The following is a 23,291-nucleotide window of genomic DNA, read 5'->3' as shown; positions in this document are numbered from 1 at the left end:
AGGAGTAAGACGTGCAAGGCAGTTCCTCTGGGGTGGCAGCTCCAACTCCATTTGGAAGTGTCTTCATTTACATTATCTTTTACACCAATAATGAACCAATATTGACACATTGTTATTAACTAAAGTCCAAAGTTTATTCTCATTTCCTTAGTTTTTACCAAATGTCCCTTTTCTGGTCCAGGACACCACATTCCGTCGAGGCTACCACCTAGCCTTAGTCGTCATGTCCCCTTAGGTTCCTCTTGGCTGGGACAGTTTCTCAGACAGGCTTTTTCTTTTCTTTTTCTTTCTTTCTTTCTTACTTTTTCTTTTCTTTTCTTTTCTTTTTTGACCATGCAGTTTTGAGAAGGACTAGTCAGGTACATTGTAAGTTCCCCCGCCTGGGATTTGTCCGCTCTGTTTCTCTGATTAGACTGAGCTTATGGGTTTGGGGAACAAAGATCTCAAAGGTAAAGTGCAATTTTTATCACGTCACATCAAGAGAACTGTTAGTGTCATTTTATCACTGTTGTGTTGAAAGGTCTGGGTTTTCAGTCTCTCTCAGTGCCCCCTCCAGCACGATTCCAGGTCCGTGTGATGGAAGTTATGTTTTTTCCAGTCCTCGAGACAAGCATATCAGTTTGCTAACCAGCACTCCCTTGGTGAGACCGTCAGCTCCATGGGGCAGGGACAGTGCTATTGGAACACCCTCCAAGTTCCTTGATGAGCCAAGTTCCTGGACAACAGTAGGCCATTAATAAATGTTTGTTAATTCAGTTACTGGAAAAATAATGGTGCCATTTTTTTCCAAAATTACATCTTGTTCCAAAATGTCCCTCTTGTTTCCCACCAATTTCTCTACCTAAGCGCAGGCAGATCTCAGCTGTTTGGAAAGCAATCTGATTAAAATAACTTGGTCCAAGATAAAAATGACTGTCGAGATTGGAAGTATTTTACCTTTTAAAAGAAGCATTTGGTGAAATATAAAAATCTCTCCTTGGGAGAATATCATGGGTATGGATACACACACACACACACACCCATTTTAATTTTTATTTTATTTTTAGACGGAAGGGAAGGGACGGAGAAAGGGAGAGAAACATCGATGTGTGATTGCCTCTCATGCGCCCCCCTACTGGGGGCCTGGCCTCCAACCCAAGCATGTGCCCTGACTGGGAATTGAACCAGCAACTCTTTGCTTCACAGGCCGGTGCTCAATCCCATGAGCCACACCAGCCAGGGCTAAATGTATTTTTGAGTAGGGGTGGTCTTTTCTTCAGTTCTACACCCTAATCTGATTCTGAGCCATATCAGCAAAAAACGGGGATCTGTGCCTTGCCAGCCCATTTGGAAAGGCTGCCGGTTGCTGGGCAAGTAGCTCTGTTGGCATCCCCTGTAGGCCGAGTTCCAGTGGACAGGATCGCCTACAACTGATCTGGGACACTCTCCGGCTTCTGACATAAATGCACTGATGTTCCACTGAGCCGAGGGCAGCGGAAATTCCAGCAGCTGCTGTGAAGTGGGCAGAGGCTGAGGAGGCAGACGAGAGTGCGTGCTGGTGCTGAGGCTCAGCTGGGAGGAATGGGGCGGAACTGTGGGCCGCTGGGGTCCAGCAATGGCTGACGGATAGGCTGGTCTTCCTCCCTCCTCCCAAGGGGCTCCAGGCTCGCATTCTTACCCTAACATCAGTCATAGTGACAGAGCAGAGTTGTGCAAGAAACTGAGAAAGAAAATGTCATAATGCATGCTGAAGTTCAGTAAAGCTATTTAACTTTGTTTGGGTTATTCTCACCCTGATTCCTCTTCCCTGGCCTGGGTAATAACCCTCCCATCCGAAGAGGCCAGCTGAGTCTTGAGCGAGGTCAGCATTTTCATTTCCCTTAATTCCCACACATTGCCACATTTACCAGGGAGGCAGCAAGAAAGAAAGAGTGGAAAGAGCATAGCATTTGGTATCCATAGAATTAGGAGCTGATGGCAGCCATGCCATTGTTAGCTGTGGGACCTTGGGGGACCTTGGGCAAGTGACATAACTCTGAGCTTTACTTTTTCTAATCTGTGAAATGGCAGTGATACCCATCATCGCCTGTCCTTGTGGTCCTTTGAGTTCATGCTTGTGAAGTTGTCTGGTAAGTGAAGTGTCTTCCACATATTTGGTAGATGTCATTATCACTGTCATCAGTCATTCCCTTCAGGGAAGAGGAGCAGGGTGGGATGTGGAACAGACAAAACCCAGTTGCTCCCCCTTTCTCTTATGACAGCCACACATACATGTGAGGGTCCAGGGCTGAAGGACAAGCCTCTGTCCTGATATATTCTGCCCTGACCTCCCCTAAATCTAAGGAGGCAGGAGGGCCAGGGCCACCCTTGGCATAGTATCCCAGTTTTGCAGAAGTCCTCTTGACCCTGCCTGTGCTTCTCTGGGCCCACTGTCCTAGAAAGTCACACTGAAAGGACCCTTGTGGGAGGCTGTGGCTTCTCCTGCAAGCGCTTTGGGTTAGGAGAAAGACTGGGCAGCATGCTGGCCAGAGGGGTGGGGTGCCCGGAGCCCTCCAGGACTAGGCTTTGGGCTTCTGCTCCTGTCCAGCAGGCTGCCTGGACAGCGGGAACCTTTTCGTCTTCCACTGGACAGTTGCCCTGCAGCCTGGGAGGGTGGGAGATGCTGCTCCCAGGAAGGGCAGCAGTCTGGTGGCTTTTTTTTCTATACTAGACCCTGGTGCATTTCCCCTTCTCTGCTCTTGGCTGTGACCAGGGCTCCCAGGGGGCATGGCAGAGGCAACTGAGACAGCAAAGGATGTAGGCCCAACTAAGGTCTTGTGGGGATGATAGCACAGAGGCTGTTTGATGTTTTTGCCAGGGTACATTTTCTCTTCTCTCAGCAGCTCCACCTCTCCTGGCTTTGCCACCCATGTCCTGCCTTTTCTCCTTTTCTCAGTTTCTGCCAGGGGTGCTGCCTGTAGCCAGCCTCTGTTCCGTCTTGCAACCTCTCACACTTGTCTTTGAGCACCTCCCTATGTGGTTTCTCTTCTTCTGGGATTCCTTCCCTCTCCTGCTGTCTCCTGCCATCTCTGTTTATCTTGCCTCCGTGTCTCTGGGTGTGGGGAGGGCACCCTCAGTGTTGGCCTGGAACATGTGTCACGGTCTCTGGCAGACTCAGTAAGGCGAGGTTTTCTACGCCACCTGCCTGTGGCCCTGGATGACGCAGGCTGCTTTTCTTGAGGCAGGAGAAGGCCGTGGCTGGGGAGCCTTTTGAGTCTGTCAAGCCCTGTTTGTTTGTCTGCTGGGGGCCTAGCTCCTTTCAGCCCAATGTCAGGAAATCAGGGGCCTTCCTGTGGTTAGAGAACAACTAAAGGAGGAAGGAAGGGAGTCAGGGGAGGGGACTGGGGCCCTTTTCCTGCTCTGTTCTTTGTTTCTCTTTCCCATTTCCAAAGAGAAGGTAGAAATTGAAGAATAAGCTGAGGAAAGAGTTTGGGGATGAGGGCAGTAATAACATTAATAGTTGATGCTTAAAGAGCCTTGTCGTTCGCTGGGCGCAGTGCTCAACCCTGACGTGGTAGCTATCCCTTTTCATTGCAAATTACAGAAACTGAACTCCACCTAGTTTAGGCAAGGCAGGGATTCTCCGTTCACAGAGACAAGCAGCAGGACGGACCGTGCAGTGCTGGTTTGGGACAACGGGCCAGCAGTACACCCAGCCAGGACTCTATTCCTGTTCCTTCTCTCAGTTCCCCTCCTGTCAGCCCTTCTGACTTCTCCCCTTCCCCATATTTCACAGCTGGGCTGCTTTCAGCCTTGCTCCTTTGGTTCCAATATGACCGCCCCAGGGGAGCACTGAATGCCATACCCATTCCCGTTAGCTGCAAGGGAGGGGCTGCGATTGGCAGCCCCCAGTGGACCTACAGGGTTGGAGTGGGGAAAAGCCATCTCCCCTCCAAAAGCAGATACCCTTCTTAGAAGGGATGGGTATGGACAGACAAAGAATTGCCCATGAACAAAGGCTGTTTCATCTAACCGTCATAGCTGCTGAAGTACATATTATTATTCCCATCTTACTGTTTGAGAAGAAAGGCTCTGAGAGGTAGAGTACCCTGCTCAGGTATGCTAAGGCACTCTGCGTAGAGGCAGGATAGCAAAGTGGTTCAGAGGAAGGACTCCGGATCTAGGCTGTTTGGGTCCTAATCTAGGCTCTACCACTTTCTGGCTCTGGACTTAGGCAAGTTTCTTAACCTTCCTGGCCTTGGTTTCTCTCTTGGTTTCTCTGTATAATGGGGATGATCGTAATCATAGTCCCTTCCTAGAACTGCTGTAAGGATTAAATGTACTTGACATGAATGCTTAATGAATGTTAGGTGGTATTATCACGGTGCTTTACAGTATACGAAGAACCTTCCCACAAATTATCTCATTTGACCTTTATAATAACCTTTATAATAGGAACATAGACAGGGGAATGAATTGGCCTATCCCCTACTGCCCCCACCCCATGCTCTCACTAACCACCCCTCCCCCATCAGCTGCACAGTTTTGTAATTGTTTAAACCAAACAAGCAAATCGCCCTTCTGAGTAAGCAGCTCTCTATCCAACAAGGAAATATAAACTCTCTCTGGGTGAGCTGGCAGTTACTGTGTATTCTGCGATCTTTCTCGTGAATTTGTGTGGAGCTAGAGATCGTGGGGAGCTTGGTGCGTAAGTGTTCACCCCGAGGCACACGCCCCCGTCACCATGGCCCTCTTTGACTTCCTGATTTGACTTCCTTAGGTGTCTGAGCCCTGCAGCCTCAGCCTGCTGGACTGCGGTAGGAGCAAGAAACAGGGTGGCAGCAGCCTGGGAGGTGCGCCCCGCTGGGGAGCCACAGTGCAGGTGACCCATCATGGCCCTCCTGGGGGATGAGGGGACCAGGGCCTGGAATTAAGAGCTCACAACAGGAAGACTACCCTTTCTTTACGAGCAGGGAGGCAGATTGAGCTGGGTTGAAGTTTGGAATCCAGCTTTTACTCACTAGGTGACCTCAGTTTCCTTCCCTGTAAGTGGGTTTGATGGGAACACATACTTTGTAGGCTATGTTTAAAGATCAAATGAGCATAAATATTTAAAGTAGTAAGAACACTGCCTGACCTGTGTTGTTTGTCATGATGATTATTATTACCTCAGATGTCCAATCCAGACCCCTAGACTGGTCCCCCTGTATAGGCTTCCCATCTTAGAATTTTCACTTCCTCTCATTTCTTTCCATGGAGTCCATAGAAGGACTCCTATGCTTCAGGCCAACCCCTGCCCCCCTACCCACACCTTCAAACTCCCAATCTCCAGCAGCTGGCTTATTCCCACTGTCAAACTCACTATTCTGTGCCCTCTAGAAGACTCGCCAGTCTTTTCCTGCACCTTCCCTTCCACACTCCGGTCAAGGCTGCTGCCCCAGAAAGCGTGCAGTGTGTGTGGGACTGGGCTTTGTGTCGCTGCGAGGAGCTCCAGCCCTGACCGTCCCTCTCTGGGAGGCTGATGTTCTCCAGCCATTGGTTCTGGAGCGCCCTGCCTTGTGTGCATGGGCCTGGGCTTGGGGGCTCACTGACCTGCATTGCAGCTCCATGAGGAAAGGGAGTTCTGAGCAGCCTCCCAGAAGGAGCCAAAGAGGAAGAAGAATCCACCCTTCATTTTACAAAAACAGATGAAACTTGGTTATGGCTCTCGGTCACTGTGGCTGGGGAATGTCAAGGTCAAGGTGTTTAAGGGCACACATTTGGGGATTTGACCTTCGTGTGGTCCTTAACTATTTCCAGGCCACTGGTCACATGGGACTTGAGGTGAAGGGAGAACACATCCCATCCCTGAAAGCAGCCCTGATACAGAGGAGAAGGGAGAAGTACTGGGCTCAGCTGGGGAGGACCCCAGAAAGCTGCCTGTGGAGCTCTTCTGGACACAGAGCTGTCAAGTAGAGAATGACTGTCCTTTTGTTCTTTGCTTTCTTTTTACTCTGGTACATAAAACCCCAAAGCATCTACGATGGGAAGCAGGAAGGTGATGAGCAGTTTAGAGAGGAAGGTTCGGCTGTGTGTGCGTGCCAGGGACACCTGGGTGCTGCAGCACAGGTAGGGGATGGGAAGACATTGGAGGTTGAAGGGGTGCCAGTGAATATCAAGAACATTCCAGCTGTTCCAGCACTCAGGCATTATGATGTCTACATTCTTATGAAAGTAAAACACCTTCCATAGCCACAGGTTGGGCGTTACCTGCTGGTCTCTGTTGACCACTTGCGTAGCTCCATTCATTAGCAGGAGCAGGAGAGAGCTGATGGCGCACTCAGGTTGCACGCACTGCTTCCAACAGCCCCCAGGCTCGGGCCCTCACACGGCTGCAGGGGCCAGTCCCTGTCTCCCAACAGGCCTTGCTAACACACTTAGATCAGACTACTCTCCCCCTCTTTTCCTCCCAAACAGTAAGACTAATGTCTTAAAATATCTTTATATAATCCACCTCTGCCAGTAAATCAGAGCAATTTGTCCATGGTAATTTTAAGTCCTGGACCATCTCTGTTTTCAGTCCTTAGCCTAGCCTTAGGCTGTTCAGATCTACGCTAGAGTAGCAGTCACCTGCACCACACTCACCCACACAGCGCAGCCAGGATGATCGGAAAGGACTTTCTGATCATCCCTGTGCCCCCTCTTGAGAATGAGGACCTTTTTAGACATAATCCCACCACTGTCCCCTGACGCCTTCAAGCAAAGGCAGTCTTCTAATGCAGAGCCAAAGGAACCTGTCAGGTGCTTCTCTTCTGCCCTCTCCTATTGCCCTGGTCACCTTCATTTCTGTAGGTGCCTTGCCGGGCTGCCCGAGTACTCGGGCGTGGCTCAGCCTTCCCCGCTGCCCCTCCGACCCTGGCCTGCCCACCTGCCAATCCCAGCGCACCAGAGCAGCAGGCAGCAGTTGGAGGCATGGGTCCTGAGCCTGGCTCTGCACCTGACTAGCTGGATGAACTGGCTACATCATTTCACTGTTGGTGCCTTAGTCTCCTTAAGTAGATAGGAAGAGCTTTCATCTCAGTCTTTCTAACTCTGGTATTCTGAGATTCTAAGTCCACCTGGTAAACCTTACATCTTGGTTATATACTATTTATACACAGTGGAATTTCCTTTTCACCGGCTTCCTTTGGCAAAGATACATCAGAAGCTAAGTCATCTTCCCTGGCATAGGGTAATAGTCTAGGGTAACCAGATGGCCTAAAAAATGGGGCTCGGGCATTCTGTGACCCCATAAAAGGGCCAGAAAGGGTCGCTTCGGGCATGTCCTCTCTGGAGCGAGGGACTTCGCCTTTCTTTGGGAATCCTGCCAGGATCCAGGCCTTGATGAGCCCCTTGGGTGTATTTTCAGTGGGCTAACCCTGAAGAGAAGCAAGCAGGTGGATGCAAGGGCAGGGGAGTGAGGCTTTGGGGGCTGAGGGATGGAGGGCTGAGGGTGAGATAATCAAATTCCCCTGTAATTTAGATCCGTTGCATTTTAAAGGGTGGTTGTTTCTGAGTTATTTTTCACAATAGAACTGGGTATTCTGATCTACCTCACTGCTGCATAGAATCAAAAATAATATAGCATGTTACTATATCATCAGCTAGTGGCTTCTCTTTCCAAGCAGCTTTTACCCAGCAATTATGTGAAATTATGTGACTCAGTACAGAAGGATAATTGCTGGAGAAACTCTTCTGATTGCTTTCTTTTGCATGTGCAGAAAGCAGCCGCGCCAAAGGCAGGAAGATCAGGGAGGAAAATTAACATGGAAGTGCTGCTGCCACCCAAAATGTCAGCAGTTTACCAATGCAGAAGTGAACAAGAACGTGGGAAGGATAAGAAAAGTGGAAACATTTCTCATAAGAGGATGTAAAGGAAGCAAAATGTCTCTGGTCCCCTTTTTGAGATGAGGAGGATGGTCTAAATGCTCTAGAGTTTCAAGAGTTGGGAAGGGGTAGAGTAAGGAGGTTCCAGAGCCCGTCCCAGGGAGCCTGGCCCTCAGGCATCCCAGGCAGGGGTCCTGGGCCTCAGAATGCGGGCCTTCCCTAGACATGCACACTGAAGGGAATGTAATGTTCCTGAACCCTCTTTTTCCCAGCTCTACTTAAATCTACTTTGTTTTTCCCTCTTCCCAGAATCCTGCCCTTCTTTCTTCCGAAAACAAGATTTATCACTTCTACCACTTCTTGACCTGACCCTTTGCCACCCTCCCCCAGCCAGCCCCAGGCAGCCCAGCTTCCTTTTCTGGGAGAAAGGAATGTGTGGTAACTTGGAAGGGCTGTGTGGGAGGGAGTGGAGGCCCAGATAGAGTTTCTTGGTGCAGCAGTAAGAGAAAGGCATCTTATGTCCCTTCAAAGGCTCTGTACTTGGCTACTTGACTTAGGGTCAATGCTCGTGGTACCAATGACATTTTAACAAATGGGTATAGGGGCCAAGGGGCACCCTGAGGAGGCCTGTGCTCAGGTGCGGCTGGTGTAGCCCAGGTCTGAGCAGCAGCATGAAGGAGGAGGGGGTTGGTTGCTTTCCATATCTATAACAATATTTCTCTCAGCACACAGTAACCTGATCAGAATTTTTTTCTTTAGAATACAAAGACAGGTCTTTATTCTTTAGCATGGCCTTCAAGATTCTCCATAATCTGACTCCAGCTGTCTTATCAAAATTCTCGCCACCCACCCCCTCATGGTTTACTCAACTGGATTATTCGTTGTTTCATAAGAAGTGGCAAATATTTGGCAGACTATTGTCACAGCCCCCTCTTGTGTTGTGCAGGCATTACTAATGGGTAAAGGCCCTTTCTCCTGCTGGACTTCATTCAAAATTATAAGGAAATCACGTTAGGCAGCCACTGTCAGATGAAAAGCCTAGAGGTTCAACTTGAGCTGAACTTGAACTGAACACTTTTGTTAACCCTCCTTTCGACTTTCTCTTCTTACTGCCTTTGCTTGTGCTGTTTTCTCTGCTAAAATGCCCTTCCTTTTCTCTCCTCTTACCGCTCTTCATCAAAATCCCATCCTACTTTCAAGGTTCGGCTGAAATGTCAGCTCCTCCATGGGCTGTACTAGGTTCCCTGTTGTATTCCCTGCTCCTGTTTCCTTGCCCTGGTGAGCTCCCCTTGCATGTCATCTCTAGTGCTTGTGAAACTCTCTTTGTATTTGCTGATATATCAGAGCCCTTCGCTCCTAAACCCTGCCTTTTCTTGAAAGCTGAGGCTTTATCTCGTTCTATTGATCCCTTACAGAACTCAGAATAGTATGGCACTTTCTAGGAATTCAGAATATGGCGTGGGATTGACTGGAACCTGAGCATCTATGGGGGTGACTGGAGGCGGGGGTGGTAATTGAGAGGAAGGCACCACAGGGACTAACGGTCTGGAACCCTTGACATGCGTCTTTTCTACTCCCAGGAGGGACCCCCACTCACCTAATAGCCCCCCTCATGGCCAGAGGTGTCAGGGAGCCACTGTGGGAAGCCTGGTCTATTTGTCCTTCCACCTGTCACCTCAGATCCACCCATTTGTTTTTCTGCTTTTTGATGTACTCATTAATTCTTGTATGAGCCCTGACCTGGGATTGAACCCACAACCTTTGCTCTTTGGGACGATGCCTGGCTACCCGGCCAGGGCCAAGAGTGAGTCTTATATAACACCACCATCATGTGAGTGACAGCCCATTCCCTTTGTCATATTCTTTTTGTTAGAAGCAAGTCCCAGCTCCTGCTCCCATCAAGGGGAGGGGTTTACAACCAAAGGCTTGAATACTCGAAGGATAGAATTGTTGGGGATCACCTTACAGTCTGTCCATCACAAGGGTGAAATGAAAACATTTTCAGATAAAAACTGAGGTTATAACTAATAGATCTTCATTAAAGAAAATTCTAAAAGATATCCTTTGGGAATAAGGAACCTGGCCTGAAGGCTGAATGAGATTCAAAAAGGATCCTGAGCAAGTCAGTTCGGAGATATGTTGTATTAGTTTTCTATCGCTGCATAACAAATTACCCCCAAACCCAGTGGTTTACAACAACAAACATTTATTACCTCCCACAGTTTCCGAGGGTGAGGAGTCAGGGAGTTGGGTGATTCTGCTCAGGGTCTTTAATGAGATGGCAGTCAGGCTGTCAGCCAAGGTGGCTACCGTGTGAAAGCGGCAGGATCTGCTCCCACACTCAGTGACAGGCTTTGGGGCAGGCCTTAGTTTGTAGCAGGCTTTTTTGGTCATACCGGCTAACTCCTGTGAAGGGACTATACAAGGTACCTGGTGTATAAATACGAGGACGTATTAAGGACTATCTTGTAGGCTGGCTACTACATCTGTACAATAATAGCACGTATATCAGGAAGGAGGTGATTTGTATTTTTCAGGAAGGGTGTTATACCTAATATCTATTATATCTTTTAACTGTAGATTTCTTTTAGTCTTTGGTACATTGGATACTGACTAAATTCAGGCTACAGAGTACCATAGACTAGGTGGCTTATAAACAACAGAAATTTATTTCTTGCAGTTCAAGAGGCTGGAAGTCAGAGATAAGGGTATCGTCACATTCAGTGTTCAGTGAAGTTGTTTCCCAGTTCATAGACAGCTGTATTCTTGCCAAGCCCTCATATGGCAGAAGGAGCTAGAGAGCTCTCTGCAATATCTTTTATAAGAGCACGAATTCCATTCCTGAGGGCTCCACCCTAATGGCATAATCACTTCCCAAAGGCCCCACCTCTTATAACTATCAAATTGAGGATTAGGTTTCAACATGGGAGTTTTGGAGGACAGAAACATGTAGTCCAGAGCAAGTATATGCAGTAAAATTCCAAAGGCAAATACTAAAACACCAGAATAGCTTGTGTAATGTCCCCATCAGTCGAGGGAGAAGGTGAATAAGAAAAAAATAATCAAAAAACAAAAGAAAGAGAAAAAAATACAAGAAAAGTAAGGGAAAAATAGATAGTAGAAGTCAGACCAAATACATCATCACAATAAAGTTAAATAAAGTCAATAGTACAGATTATCAGGTTAACAGTTTTCAAAGATCTAGCTCTTTGCTATTTTACAAGACACACAAAGTGCTTAAGGACACAAAAGGTAGAAAATCGTAGAATTTAAGATAGAGAGGATCACTGTGTAATTCTAAGAGACCCAGCTCACAGGCCAATATAGTGGTTGGCAAAAGGAGTTTTACAGTTACACAGTGACATTGTTTAGACTTAATAAAGCAATTGTAATAATGATAACCTGCTTGCCTTTTTCCATATGAACAACTGTAAACCTAATTTTGCTCACTTTCACTTTTAAACTATTTAAAAAAAATTTTTTTAAATAAACATTTATAAATCTTTCCTCATAACATAGTTTTAAAAGCACCTATCTCAATTTTTTGATAGGTCAAAGAGAGAAAATATGTAAAAATTTAACACAGTTGATAATTATGATTTAATGGCATATAAGACTTTATTCCCAAAAATGAATTCACAATCACCTAATACGTGGAATATAATTTTTAAAATAACTAAATTTCACCTAATAACTAAAAAATGATTAAAAAAACACATTTCAAAACTTATATGGTAGAGTGAAAATGACACTTAGGGGTTTATAGTCTTCGATGATTATATTAGAAAGTAAGAAAGATGAAATATTAATGAACTAGATATTGAACATAAGAAGATAAATATAAAAAAAGAGCAAGAGAATAAATCCAAGAATGTTTAAGGAGAAAATTTAAAAAAATTTAAAACACACTATAGAGGGATAACAAATCCAAGAGTTGGTTCTTCAATAAAGCTTAATAAAATAGTTTAACCTCTAATGAGGTTGATCAGGAACAAAGAGTTCTCACACATAAACAATATTAGGAATGTTAGAAAGGACATAACTACAGATCTAACAGAAATTAAAATAATAAGTAAATACTATAAACAACTTTATGGCAATAAATTTGAAAGCAGAAAAGGGCAAACTTCTATAAAAACTGTAACTCAATATATTTAAGAAGAAATAGAAATCTGAAGTGTCATAGCAATTAATTAATAGGCAATTTAAAATCCACAAGGAAAATACCAAGCCTAGAGGATTTTACAGGTTAGTTCTAGTAAACAAACATTCAAAGAACAGATTATCCCAATCTTCTGCAAACTCTTACAGGGAATAGCAAGAAAGGAAACACTTACTCTGTGAGGCCAGTACTACCACGATGCCAAAAGCAGGCAAAATGAATACAATAAAATAAAACTTGCAGCCCAATCTTACTCGTGCCCATGGATGTAAAAATCCTAAAAAAAAAAAAAAAAAAAATCATCAAATCAAATCCATTGGTTTATTAAAAAGGTAATACATTGGTTGCATCCCAGAAATGAAAGGATTACTTAATATTAGATGATTCATACAATGTACATGTAATTTATTTCATTGATATATTAAATGGGAAAATAAAACAGAAATATCTTGGACAACCAGGATTAGGGGGGAACTTTTAAAACATTAGAAGAATGCTATTTAAAATCAGTTATTTCCTTTTTATAACGGAATAATATTCCATTGTATATGTGGGGGTGAGGTAATGGAGATGTTAACTAACCACATTGTGGTAGTCATTTTACAATATATGCATGTATCAAGTCGTGTTGTACATGGTAAACTTTTACAGTGTTGTATGGCATTATATCTTAATGAAGCTGGGAAAAATAAAAAATAAACACAGAGAATAAAATACAATCAGTAATAAGACCATATGTGTTAGTGTGTGTGTGTGTCTGTTATCAGTGCTTCTGTTCTACGTTTCACTGGAATTCCAAGCAGTGACTAAGAAAAGAAATAGACAAAAAAAAGTGTAAGAACTAGAAAAGAAGGAACAATACTGTATGACTTACAGATGATATGTCTACAGAGAACATCCAAAGGGATCTAAAGGTAAATTATTAGAAATAATAAGACAGTTTAACACGATTGTTGGATTTAAGATCAATATATACAAATCTATTGCTTTTCTCTATACCAGCAAAAATTGGAAAACACACAGAATATGTAGCATTTAAAATAGCAATAAAAGCTGTAAGGGACGTAGGAATAAATAATAGGAGATGTAGAAGACCTATATAAAAGCATTTATAAAACTTGATTAAAGGATATTGAAAAGCACTTATCCAAGTGAAAAGATTTATTTATAGATAGGAGATTCAAGGTCAGAAGAATGTCAGTTCCCCCCAAGTTGTTCTATAGAGAGATCTATTTTAATTCCAATGAAAATCCCAACAGTTTTAGATGACTTTGACAACCTGATTCTAAGGTTTATATATAAGAGCAAATGATCAAGAATAGTGAAGACATTCCTGAAGGAAGAGGTGGACGAGGAAGAGAAGAGAGAGGAGAAAAAGAAGAGGGAAGCCTCTGTACCACATGAGAAGGTTTCTGTAAAGCTGTAGTAATTGACACATTGTGATTTTGATGAGGGTTAGACAATTGACCAAGATTGACCAAAGAGAAGCCCCAAACCCCGCATCTAAATAGAAAGCAGAAGCAGGTATATGAAACAGGTGGCTTTGTGCTTCCTGAGGAAAGAGGGAGAGGGGTGCACAGACAGTGCTAAGACAACTGGTTATCAGTATGGAAAGAAGTAGAAGGTAGATCCCTACCTCGCATCTTAGGCAAACATCAGTGCTGGAGGGAATAAACATTTATATGTAAGAGACAAAGATTTCCAGTTCTTAGAAGAAAATTCTTTTTCTGACTCAGGGTGACAAAAAGTTTCTTAAACAAGCTACAAATATCATTGCATTTAATTACATTAGGATTATGAAATTCTATTCATTGAAAGACTTTTAAAAAGGGAAAAGACAGCCACTAATTGAGATGAAGTATTTGCGGTACTTAATGACAGAAATTTAGTACTTAGAATAAGAAATGAATAGCATGTCAACCCATTTGAAAGCAGCAAAAATCACGAAAGACATCACTGAAGAAGAAACAGGAATGGCAAACAACCAAAGAAGCCCAACTTCATTACTAAAATAAAATCAATACCACATTTTATACCTGTAGACTGGCAGAAATTATGCAATCTAATAGTATCAAGTATTAATAAGTACATAGAGTAGTAAGAACAATCTTACGCAGCTGGTGGGATGTTAAAATGAAGAAGATTATTTAGGAAAACAATTTGAAATTACTTTGTAAAGTTGACAGTCTGCATATTGTGCTACCCAACGACTTCACCCCTAGGCCTGTCTCTAGAACATATTTCTCAAACTGCTGAGTGTGCCCCATTAATGGTCCTGGCCATTTAAAATAAAAGGTAGGGTAGAAAATATCAGAGGACATTCATTTTAAGGTTAAGTATTTTGTGACATGGTTTCTGGTGATCATGTATGTACATTTTTACTGGGTTCCAGTGTAAAAAGTATTTCTTACGAGAGTGGTGGTCAAGATATGAGAAACGGTGCCTTTGGAACTCTTAGACGTGTGCCCTGGCAACAAGCCCAGATGTGTTCCCTACTGTATTATTTATAATAGCACAAAATTGGAGGTGGGGGAGGTGCCCACTGACAGGAGAAAGGACAAATACATGATAATATACTGGCATAAATGAATATTACGCAACATTGAAAATAAATGGAGTATGGTTACAGGTAATAATATGGATGAATCTTAGAAACATAGTGTTGAACAAAATAAAACCAGTCACATAAGACTGAAAAAAACCCTACATGCTTTCATAGTTATAAAGCTAAAAAAATCTCCACTAAACTATCTTATTTAGATATATTTTTTAAAAGAATAGCAGAATGGATATTCATACAGTGGAAACTTACTCATCCATAAAAAGCAATGAAATACACATGCTGTAGCATGGATGAATTTGAAAACATTATGCTAAGTGGAAGAAATCAGATGTGAAAGGCCACATGTATTATGATTTGTTATATAAAATACCCAGAATAGGCAACTCCAAAGAAATAAAATAGACTAGTTGTTGCCAGGGGCTGGGGGGAGGGGAGAATGGGAGTCACTAATGGTTACAGAGTTTTTTGGGGGATGATGAAAATATTCTAGAATTGATGATGCTTGTACCATTTTGTGAAATACCATTTTGTGAAGCCATTAAACTATACACTTTCAAAAATAATGAATTTTATGGCATGTGACTTCTTAATGTAAAAACTTTTTGAAGAGAGCAAGGGAAAGACTAAAAATACATATGTTCAGGATATTGTTTACCTCTGGCAATGGAGTGGGGACACAGGACAGAAGGAAAGCTAGGTAAGTACAGCAGTATTTGTAAAGTTCTACTTATCTTATTACTATGCTTTATTATGTGTGTTGTATATATTTTTCATACATATAAAATAGGTAAAGTTTTAAAGAAATAGAAATATTAAACGAGGTAGTGTTAAAAGCCAAAGTGCCTTTTGAAAAACGCTTCTTGAATCCTCTCCGAATCTGAGGTCTGCCTTAGGGTGACTCTGGATGCAGCTGTCCTGACCCCTGGTGGCTGTGAGGGGAAGGGCAGCTGGGTGCTGCTGGCTTGGGCCAGGGGAAATAGTAAGGCGAGATCCCTCAGAACAAGCAGGGTCCTGGCCACTAGGCAGATGTTCAGGAGGTCAGGCCACTACCAGTCTCACCCCACAGGGAAAAGAGCAAACAGTCTCTGGCTTTCCTGGTTCAGGTTTCCCCCCAACCCTTTCTCTTTGGCTTTCACCACACTCCTTTAAGCCCAGGAATGAGGTGTGTGTAATTCCACTGAAATCTTCCCCTAGGAGGGACTGACTGGCCCTTTTATCCAGATGACACATCCTGGGGTGACTGACCCCAGAGACCAGGAGCTCTTGATGAGCTCATGAGCAGAAGTCTCGGGTGTCTTTTGGAGAGAGACGCAGGGGCGCTGATGTTCAGAGAACCAGTCTCCACACTTCCGTTGTTTAATCAGACGACCTTTCTGGAGGATTGTGAACTGAAGCCTATGGGGAGAGTTGGCTTGGACACGTTAGAGGTAGGATTCGGGGGGTAACTTAGGGAGGGCTGTCAGCATTTCCAGGTTTCCCAGAGTTCAGGACACTGCTGCTCCTGCGCCCCACCCTGCTGGCCAGACACGAGCCAGCACCGGTTTACCTGTACTGTTTAACCTGATAGGAGGAAGAGCTTCCAACCATGGGTCTTGGCTATGGGAAACCAGACCAGGGAGTCCTAGGCATCTTAATGAACTCAAGATGATCACAGCAGGGTGACCTGGAGAGGAGGTCACTGATGAGCTGTCTCCAAAACCATTAGGGCTTATGGCTTTGGCACTAGAGAGGCAGGTGCAGACGAGCTGCTTGTCTGGGTTAGGATCTAGGCTCTGTTGCTCACTGCCATGAGTGCCATCTAACCCCTTTAAGCTCAGGTTCTTCACCTGCAAAAGAGGTTAGTCACGCTGCCTACTAACTGTATCAGTTCAATCGTAGTAATTGAATTAGTGCAAACAGAGCACTTTGTAAGAGTCCAATGAATGTCAGCTGCTTCTGCTCTGTTGGTGGAACCTGCCCCATGTGGAGATCTGGGAGTTCAGCGGGGCCCCTGGTCAGGCTGAGGGTTGGAGTGGGGATTCTCCTATCCAGGGAATCGTTTTTCCTCCCTCTGTCCCCAGACGCCATGGAGGCGGTGCTGATCTTCCTGTGCAGTCTGCTGGCCCCCGCCATCCTGGCCAGTGGTAAGTGCGCCCTAGGACTCGGCTCTGATAGGATGGCAGCTGTGGCCTTTCCTCTTGGCCCTTTGGGACTCTAGGGTTGGGACTCTCAGATTCTACATGTCTGATCAGTCCCCCGCTCCTACCTTAGCAGAAAACATCCTGGAAGTCGGCAGCTATCCACGGACCCTCATCTAGCCTGCCTACCCCTCCGCAAAGGCTCCAGCCGGGTCTGCTTTTAAGCCTCAGGTCCACCAGCCCCCTGTAGACTTTTGGCCAGAACTTTGGGGGCCAGACCTGCACATCAGTCTTTAGATTCCAGCCTTGTGCAGGTCACATGTTTTCCCTTACTCTTAGTTTCCTCATCAGTAATGAGGGAAGTAGACCCCGCCTTTTGGGGATGATATGAATAAGAAGGGACCATAAATGTATGTGGCTGTGCTGTGAACACAGATTCTCACTGGGGCTCTGAGCTGTGCCTGCCCTGGGCTAGCAGGCAGGCCTGCCTCTCATGCTTCTCCAGGCTCCTGTTTAATAGGAGCCGCTTCCCAGGTACCCCTTTGTTGGGGGGAGGCCTGAGGGGCAAGGTCCGGTATTCGGTATTCGGGAACCAAGATGTGGCACTGTCCTCCTCTTGACCAGACTTGTTTACTTTTGCAGCAGCTGAGCAGGAGAAAGAAAAGGACCCTTTTCATTATGGTGAGTGGTGACAGAGCCCTGGGTGAGGAGGGGGAACACAGCCCAGTCAGGGGAGAGATAGGCACGCTCTCCCTGGCCCCTCCTCTTCTCCCATCTCTCACCCCGTTCCTTTGGCAGATTACCAGACTCTGAGGATCGGGGGATTGGTGTTTGCTGTGGTCCTCTTCTCTGTTGGGATCCTCCTGATCCTGAGTAAGTTTCTTCGCTCACTCCCTAAGAGCAACATCTGCTGCCAAGCAGGTGAAAGCAGCGTAGGAGCCTGGATGTTCCCTTTCCTGGAGAGGGAAGGAGCCTGCCTGTTCTCCCTGTTATCCCTAGGACCCAATACAGGGCTGGGCACATAATAGGTGCTCGGTAAAACAATGAAGCATGAACGAAATAAATGCTTGATGAAAGGAAGTACAGATAAGAAGACAGGCAGGGTGGCCCTCCTGGCGCTGTGTCCAGCAGGGTGTGAGTGGGGAGTCAGAGGACACAGAGGCTGTCCTTAGCGTGCTCTGAGGGACATGCCCCCGCGCGTTTTCCCCTGTAAGCCCGGTCTCCACGGAACCCACTGCACTGGCACTATCAGGCAGACTGGTGGTCTAGCCATTCCAGCTGGTGTTAAACCTGGGCCTCAGAAAAGTCCTCCTGCAACCTAGGATTGCCACCTACAGCTGTGGCAGCTGTGCTCTGACCAGGTGTAGGGAGTCCTGTTCGCCTGGTCCCACAGCCTGTGCTGACTCACAGGGCAGCACTGCTGTGGCTGAGCCAGGAGCATGACCTTGAATGATTTCTTTGACTTTCAGGTCGCAGATGCAAGTGCAGCTTCAGTCAGAAGCCGCGGTAAGAATGCCATGGTTGAGGACATTGGGGGAGAGAGTGGGAGATAGGAAGGGAGCCTTGCTGTGTAAGACCCAAATGAGTATTTTAGATTCTTGTCTCAGAAACAGGCCATGTGCTTTGAGGGTAGGGCCGAAGTTTTGAGGATTGCCAGGCAGATTTTGATGGTTAGCGCCTCCTCTTCTGATGAGTGGGCAAGAAGGCGCTCGATCCTTGTCTGCAGGCCCTTGAGACAATTGGGATCAGGAGAGGGGAGGTAGAGGGTATCAGGGCCTCTCTTGAGGTCCATCTCCTTTCTTCAGGATCTGACACTGTCTCTGCTTGTCACCTTTTCATGAGGCTCTTTGAGCTGAGTCGAAGCTCGGTCTCCCTTTCATTCACCTTTCTACTTCAACATCAGAGGCCCACCCCATTAGTCCACTCCAACAGCCAAGGTAGCTCTGGACCTCAGAAATCCAAAGTTTGTGGCAGGACACAACCCAAGCCCCCAGGAAGCCCTAGGCCACCCTTCCCAGTACTTAGGGCTGGGGCTGGGGCTGGCACTGAAGGGTGCCTGGCCCTGCCGCCTTCTCCCTCACCCCTGAGCCCCATGGAGAGTCTGGAGCCTTCAGATGACTTGGGCAGCCCTGCCCCAGACGGGACAATGGTGATGCTCTCTGGGTTTGCCCTGGAAGCCTCTGACGGAAGGGCATGCGTCTTGTCCTCTTGCAGGGCTCCAGGGGACGAGGAGGCCCAGGGGGAGAACCTCATCACTGCAAATGGTAACTGCCATGACCCCCTGCCCACGTCTCCTCAGATCCACCAAGCAGGCTACTCTTCCCGGTGGCCGCGATGACAAAGTGTGTCATATACTTCCCCCCCACCCCCAGTCTCATTTAATGTGCATACAGCTGCATGAGGCGGGCATCACTATCCAGTTTTATAATCGAGGGATTCAAAAGTTAAGGAATGTGCCAAGTTCCTATGACCAGCAAGTAGCCGGGCAACGATTGGCACACAGGTCTGTCTGACTCGAAATGCCCCCCGAGTCACCTCTTGCTGTATGGGTCAGGCTCCCCCAGAGTCTGGCACAGGCATGGCTGCTGCAGGGGCAGCCCTCGGGGGGGAGGGTCAGTTCGCTATAATCGGTTCTGCTTTACTCTCCAGCAACAGAGCCCCAGAAAGCGGAGAACTGAAGTGCAGCCCTCAGGAGGGAAGGTAAGGTGCTGTCTGCCTGCATCTCCCTCTCGCACCATCATAGTGCTTTTACTAGGGAAGACTTGAGCTAGCTTTTGCATTGGGCACAGCTTTTATTATGAGCTGTGCTCTGAGGAGCCTTGCGTCTGAAAGGGGTGATGAGACAGACGGACATAGTCCCTGTCGTCAAGTAATAGGGCATCACCCTAGCTGCCATGTGGGCCTGACTTGTGAGAGAATTAGAGTTAGCGAAATACTTCTAATATCAGAGTAGCATGAAGATACTGGCTCTTAGCGATGATTCAGCAAGTTCCTTGCGGCCACTTTTTAAAATTTACACTTTATTGTGAAACTTTCCAACCCTACCCAAGGGTCAAGAGGCTAGTATATGACACCCCGCCTTACCCACCTCTGCGCATACCAGTGCTGTCAATTCTCAGCATTTAGGGGTGCTCTTTGTAGTGCCCTTTCCCATTATTCATTGTAGGAGCAGGGAAAGTACAATAATAACTGTTAAATGCTTTACCAATTTCAAAATTCTGTCACACACAGGCCCACTGGAGCCTGCCAGCACAGGCAGCGTTTACCCCGTTCTGCAGATACTGCAGATCTGAGGTCAGAGAGCATAGCCATACAGGTAGTAAGTGACAGACTAGAACCTGAATTCACACCTTTGTAGTCTGGGGCCGTTTTCACCACACACCTGTACTCCTGCCTGCCTTGCTTTGTGACATACATACCCTGGAAAATACTGGGCCCAGGGATCAGACCTCTGTCAGCTCATTTTTAGGATAAGGCATATACCTTTATCCTAAACTGTAAGTTAAAAAGAGATTTCTGGATGTGTAGTGCCTGGCACACCAGCTTTTTCTCTCATTGGAATGACACGGTGTGCTTCTGTAGCATTCGAATTCTTCCCAAAGTGATTTTAGATCTGCCTAAAGCCCCGTGGGTGTCAGGAGAGCAGAGCAGGGCTCCTGACATCCATCTTCTCTATGGGGCTTGAGAGACTGATTGCCGAGCTGAGGTGGCCGCGGGAGCCAGCCTTGGAGGCAGGTGTCTATTTTGGGGTGGCCGGTCTGGGCGTGGTATGGGAAGGCTCAAGGGAGGGAGCCTGGAGCTAGCGGTTATCTTGCCTTGTCTTTTCTCTCTCTCTCTTTTTTTAAACTAGGTTTTTTAATCCTGTTCTCCTCGGTCTTCAGACTGTGAGCAACTATTGAGGGTGTCCTGGGATAGACTCTGCTTTAAAAGTTCCCTTTCCATGTTAAGCAGGGTCTGGCCCTCCTGAGAGCGCCTATACCCTGAGGCCGCCCCTCCTGTGCCTTCATCTCCTTGTCCTGAATCGCAGGCTGTCCTTGCTTCACTGGGAACATGGCACTTACAAGGGGTCTCTCACCCTGTGAGTTTCAGTGAGCTAAAGGCCAGGAGATAAGCAGTTGAAGATTTCTGAAAGGAGCCAGAGTTTTGTTTAAATGTAAACTCTCTCCCTCTCCCTGGTCTGGTGTGGCTCAGTTGGGTGGGCATCATCCTGAACAACGAAAGTTTGCCAACGGTTAGGTCCCCAGTCAGGGCACGTATGGAAGGCAGCCGATCAGTGTTTCTCTCTCAAAACGTTTCTCCTTCTCTCTTTCTCCCTCCCACTGCCTCTCTCTAAAATAAAAAATTAAATTAAATTAAACTCTCTCCCTCTTCAGCTTCCAGAACCTGAAGGCAGCTGCTTGAACCTTTAGATGCAAATGTTGATGCTTAAGAAGATGGGCCACTTCGGCAGCAGATCTTTCGCCAGGAGAAGTCAAGAACTTGTGTGTCCCCTGCCCCTCCCCATCCCCTGAACACCAGTCCTCACTTAGTGCCACAGCTAACACCCGCCTTCCCAGCTGCAGCCTGTGGGGCTTGCCCACCTCCTGTGATGTATCCGTGTGTGCGTGTGTGTGACGACTGTGGTCTTCGTGCCTGCTTCTCTGTGGGTGACATTGTTTAGTGAACCTGAACTCACTTTCCTGGGCTGGAGCTGAGCCACGTCACCATCAGCTCCTCCCTGTTCCCCTGCGGCACCCTCTCCTCTTCTGCTCCCGGGAGTCTGCTCTTCCCCTGAGAGATCAGTCCCTTCTCTTGATTTAGTGGTGGGTATAGTGCTGGGGCCCAGGTGGGAGTCTCCACTCACCTTGGGACTTGGGAAGGTTTACATCGCCTTCATGACCATTCTCATGGCCTCTCTCCACTCCTTTTGCAAGAACCTTGCTTCTGTATTTCACCTCTGACCCTAGTCTGTTCTGAGGGTCTCTTAGCAACTGGAGGGTCACAGCAAGGAGCTGGTGAGCCCAGCTACACCTTCAAGCTGGCGATGCCCCTTCCCTGGTCATTTTTCTTCTGGGACTTCCACCATGGAGCTGCCAGCTGCCCTGCCCCATTGTGGAGTGGCCAGGGAGGCCAGGCCCACGTCTTGTCCTCTGCCCCTGGGGAACGTGCCCCTTGCTTATCTTCTCAGCAATAACCCCTTGGGCTCTGGATCCCTACCCCCTCCTACCTTCCCTGCTCCCAAGGCTCTGCTCTATAGCCCAGCTAGTCTGGACTCAGACTCCCATTCTTGAGTTGGGTCTCTGGCAGGCCATGCATTCTGGTGGGGCAGCATCCTGGGGAGGGGCAGCTGGGAAAGCAGGGATCCTTTGCTTCTGTGTCCACGCCCATTGGTCAGGCACCAGCAATGGCTGCTGCGCCCTTTGCTTTTCCTGTCACTGGTCAGACTGAGGAGTGCAGTGGCTCTGCTGCAAGTTGGAGACCAGACAGGGCTCCCTACAGCAAGAGGTCAAAGGTCATAAAGTGGAAAGTTGAACCAGACCTCCCCCGCACCCCCCCCCCAACACCCCGTCCATCGTGTTATCCTGGAAACTAACTTAACATGTGCCAGGACTGCTATGTGTGCTGTGACCTATCCTTTCAACAACGGCAAGGAATAAAATACAATTTGTTTCCTAGTGGCTCTGAGGTGCATTCCTTTCTGCGAAAGAACTCAAATATTTGAAGGGCCAGAGGAACTCTGTCCTTGGTCAGAGGGAGGAAGTGAGGGCTACAGAGATGGCAAAGTAGTGCTTGTTTGTTCCAGCTGCTTTAATGCTTAGGTTCCCCCCACCCCCGCCCCATGCTGCTTCTCCTCCCTCCCCTTCCTCTGTCCTCCTTCACTCAGATCCCCCCTTCTCACCTCTCCTTCCTCCTGCTCCCCCCTATTTTCCTCACCTCCTCCACCATCAGTACCTGCACCTTATGCCAGTCCTGGAGAGAAGGGAGCACAGTGGCTTGACGGAGGGCTCACTGGTCTAAAAGGAAAAGTTCTAACCTCCCACTTTGGGGCCACTACCTAAGGATCTGACAAAGAAGGGTTAGAGGTGATCACTCGGGTTATGATCCCAGCCTTTTATCTTTCTACCAATCCAAATATCGCCTCCTCTGAAGCCTTCCTGGACTTCAGGTAGAATGAGTCTTGTCTTTTCTGTGTTCTGGTCACACTGGTTCCTGCCTTTATCATTACATTTAATACACCGTACCTTGGATCCGGACTGTAGAGGGCAGGCAGATAATGTCCATTTGTGAATTGGCTGTCATGACATAATAGATGGGGCATAGAGGGCCACCTAGAGTGTCTTTCCAAAGACATTCCCGTTCAGATTTATAAAAAGTACTACTGGCCAAATAAGCACAACTGAGAGACAAGTCCCTTTCTGGGTCATTGCTGTGTGGCCCCCACCTCTATGTGTCTTTTTGTGAGACACACTTTCTAGAGGACAAGAACTGTGTATTACTCTAATATAACATAAGAATGCCTGGAACATCTTAGGGACTCCAAAAAACATTCATAGAGTCTGCCCAGATTTCGTGAGTTGTTTAGAGCTGCAGAGTTGCAAGTCATGGGTCCTGAGGGACTAGGGTGGAGGTGGGTGCCAGTGACTCCCTGCCCCCTCCCTCCACCCCA

General features: G+C 46.9%; 1 protein-coding gene across 6 annotated transcripts in view; it reads left to right on the top strand.

Annotated features, from left to right (window-relative positions):
- The window catches only part of FXYD6 (FXYD domain containing ion transport regulator 6), a 29,671-nt gene extending 7,404 nt beyond the window's left edge, over nucleotides 1–22,267 (top strand). For 2 of the 6 annotated variants that reach the window (XM_054592329.1, XM_054592330.1), the window contains exons 2-7: nucleotides 16,589–16,651; nucleotides 17,288–17,326; nucleotides 17,444–17,518; nucleotides 18,860–18,909; nucleotides 19,295–19,345; nucleotides 21,019–22,267. In XM_054592329.1, coding sequence (XP_054448304.1) covers nucleotides 16,594–16,651; nucleotides 17,288–17,326; nucleotides 17,444–17,518; nucleotides 18,860–18,909; nucleotides 19,295–19,345; nucleotides 21,019–21,054 — 309 coding nt within the window. In that variant the 5' untranslated portion in view covers nucleotides 16,589–16,593 and the 3' untranslated portion in view covers nucleotides 21,055–22,267. Of the gene's footprint in view, nucleotides 1–12,862; nucleotides 12,880–15,038; nucleotides 15,226–16,588; nucleotides 16,652–17,287; nucleotides 17,327–17,443; nucleotides 17,519–18,114; nucleotides 18,152–18,859; nucleotides 18,910–19,294; nucleotides 19,346–21,018 lie in introns of those variants that run through there. The other 4 variants (XM_054592324.1, XM_054592328.1, XM_054592327.1 and 1 more) reach the window with 4 other exon arrangements.
- Nucleotides 22,268–23,291: the final 1,024 nt, after the last annotated feature.

Source organism: Pteronotus mesoamericanus, unplaced genomic scaffold (assembly GCF_021234165.1).
Source record: "Pteronotus mesoamericanus isolate MK-2021 breed Mesoamerican mustached bat unplaced genomic scaffold, CSHL_Meso_final scaffold_36, whole genome shotgun sequence".
Classification (NCBI taxonomy): domain Eukaryota; kingdom Metazoa; phylum Chordata; class Mammalia; order Chiroptera; family Mormoopidae; genus Pteronotus; species Pteronotus mesoamericanus.
The sequence above is the reverse complement of the archived record's forward strand: the minus strand, read 5'-3'. Positions and strand labels throughout refer to the sequence as shown.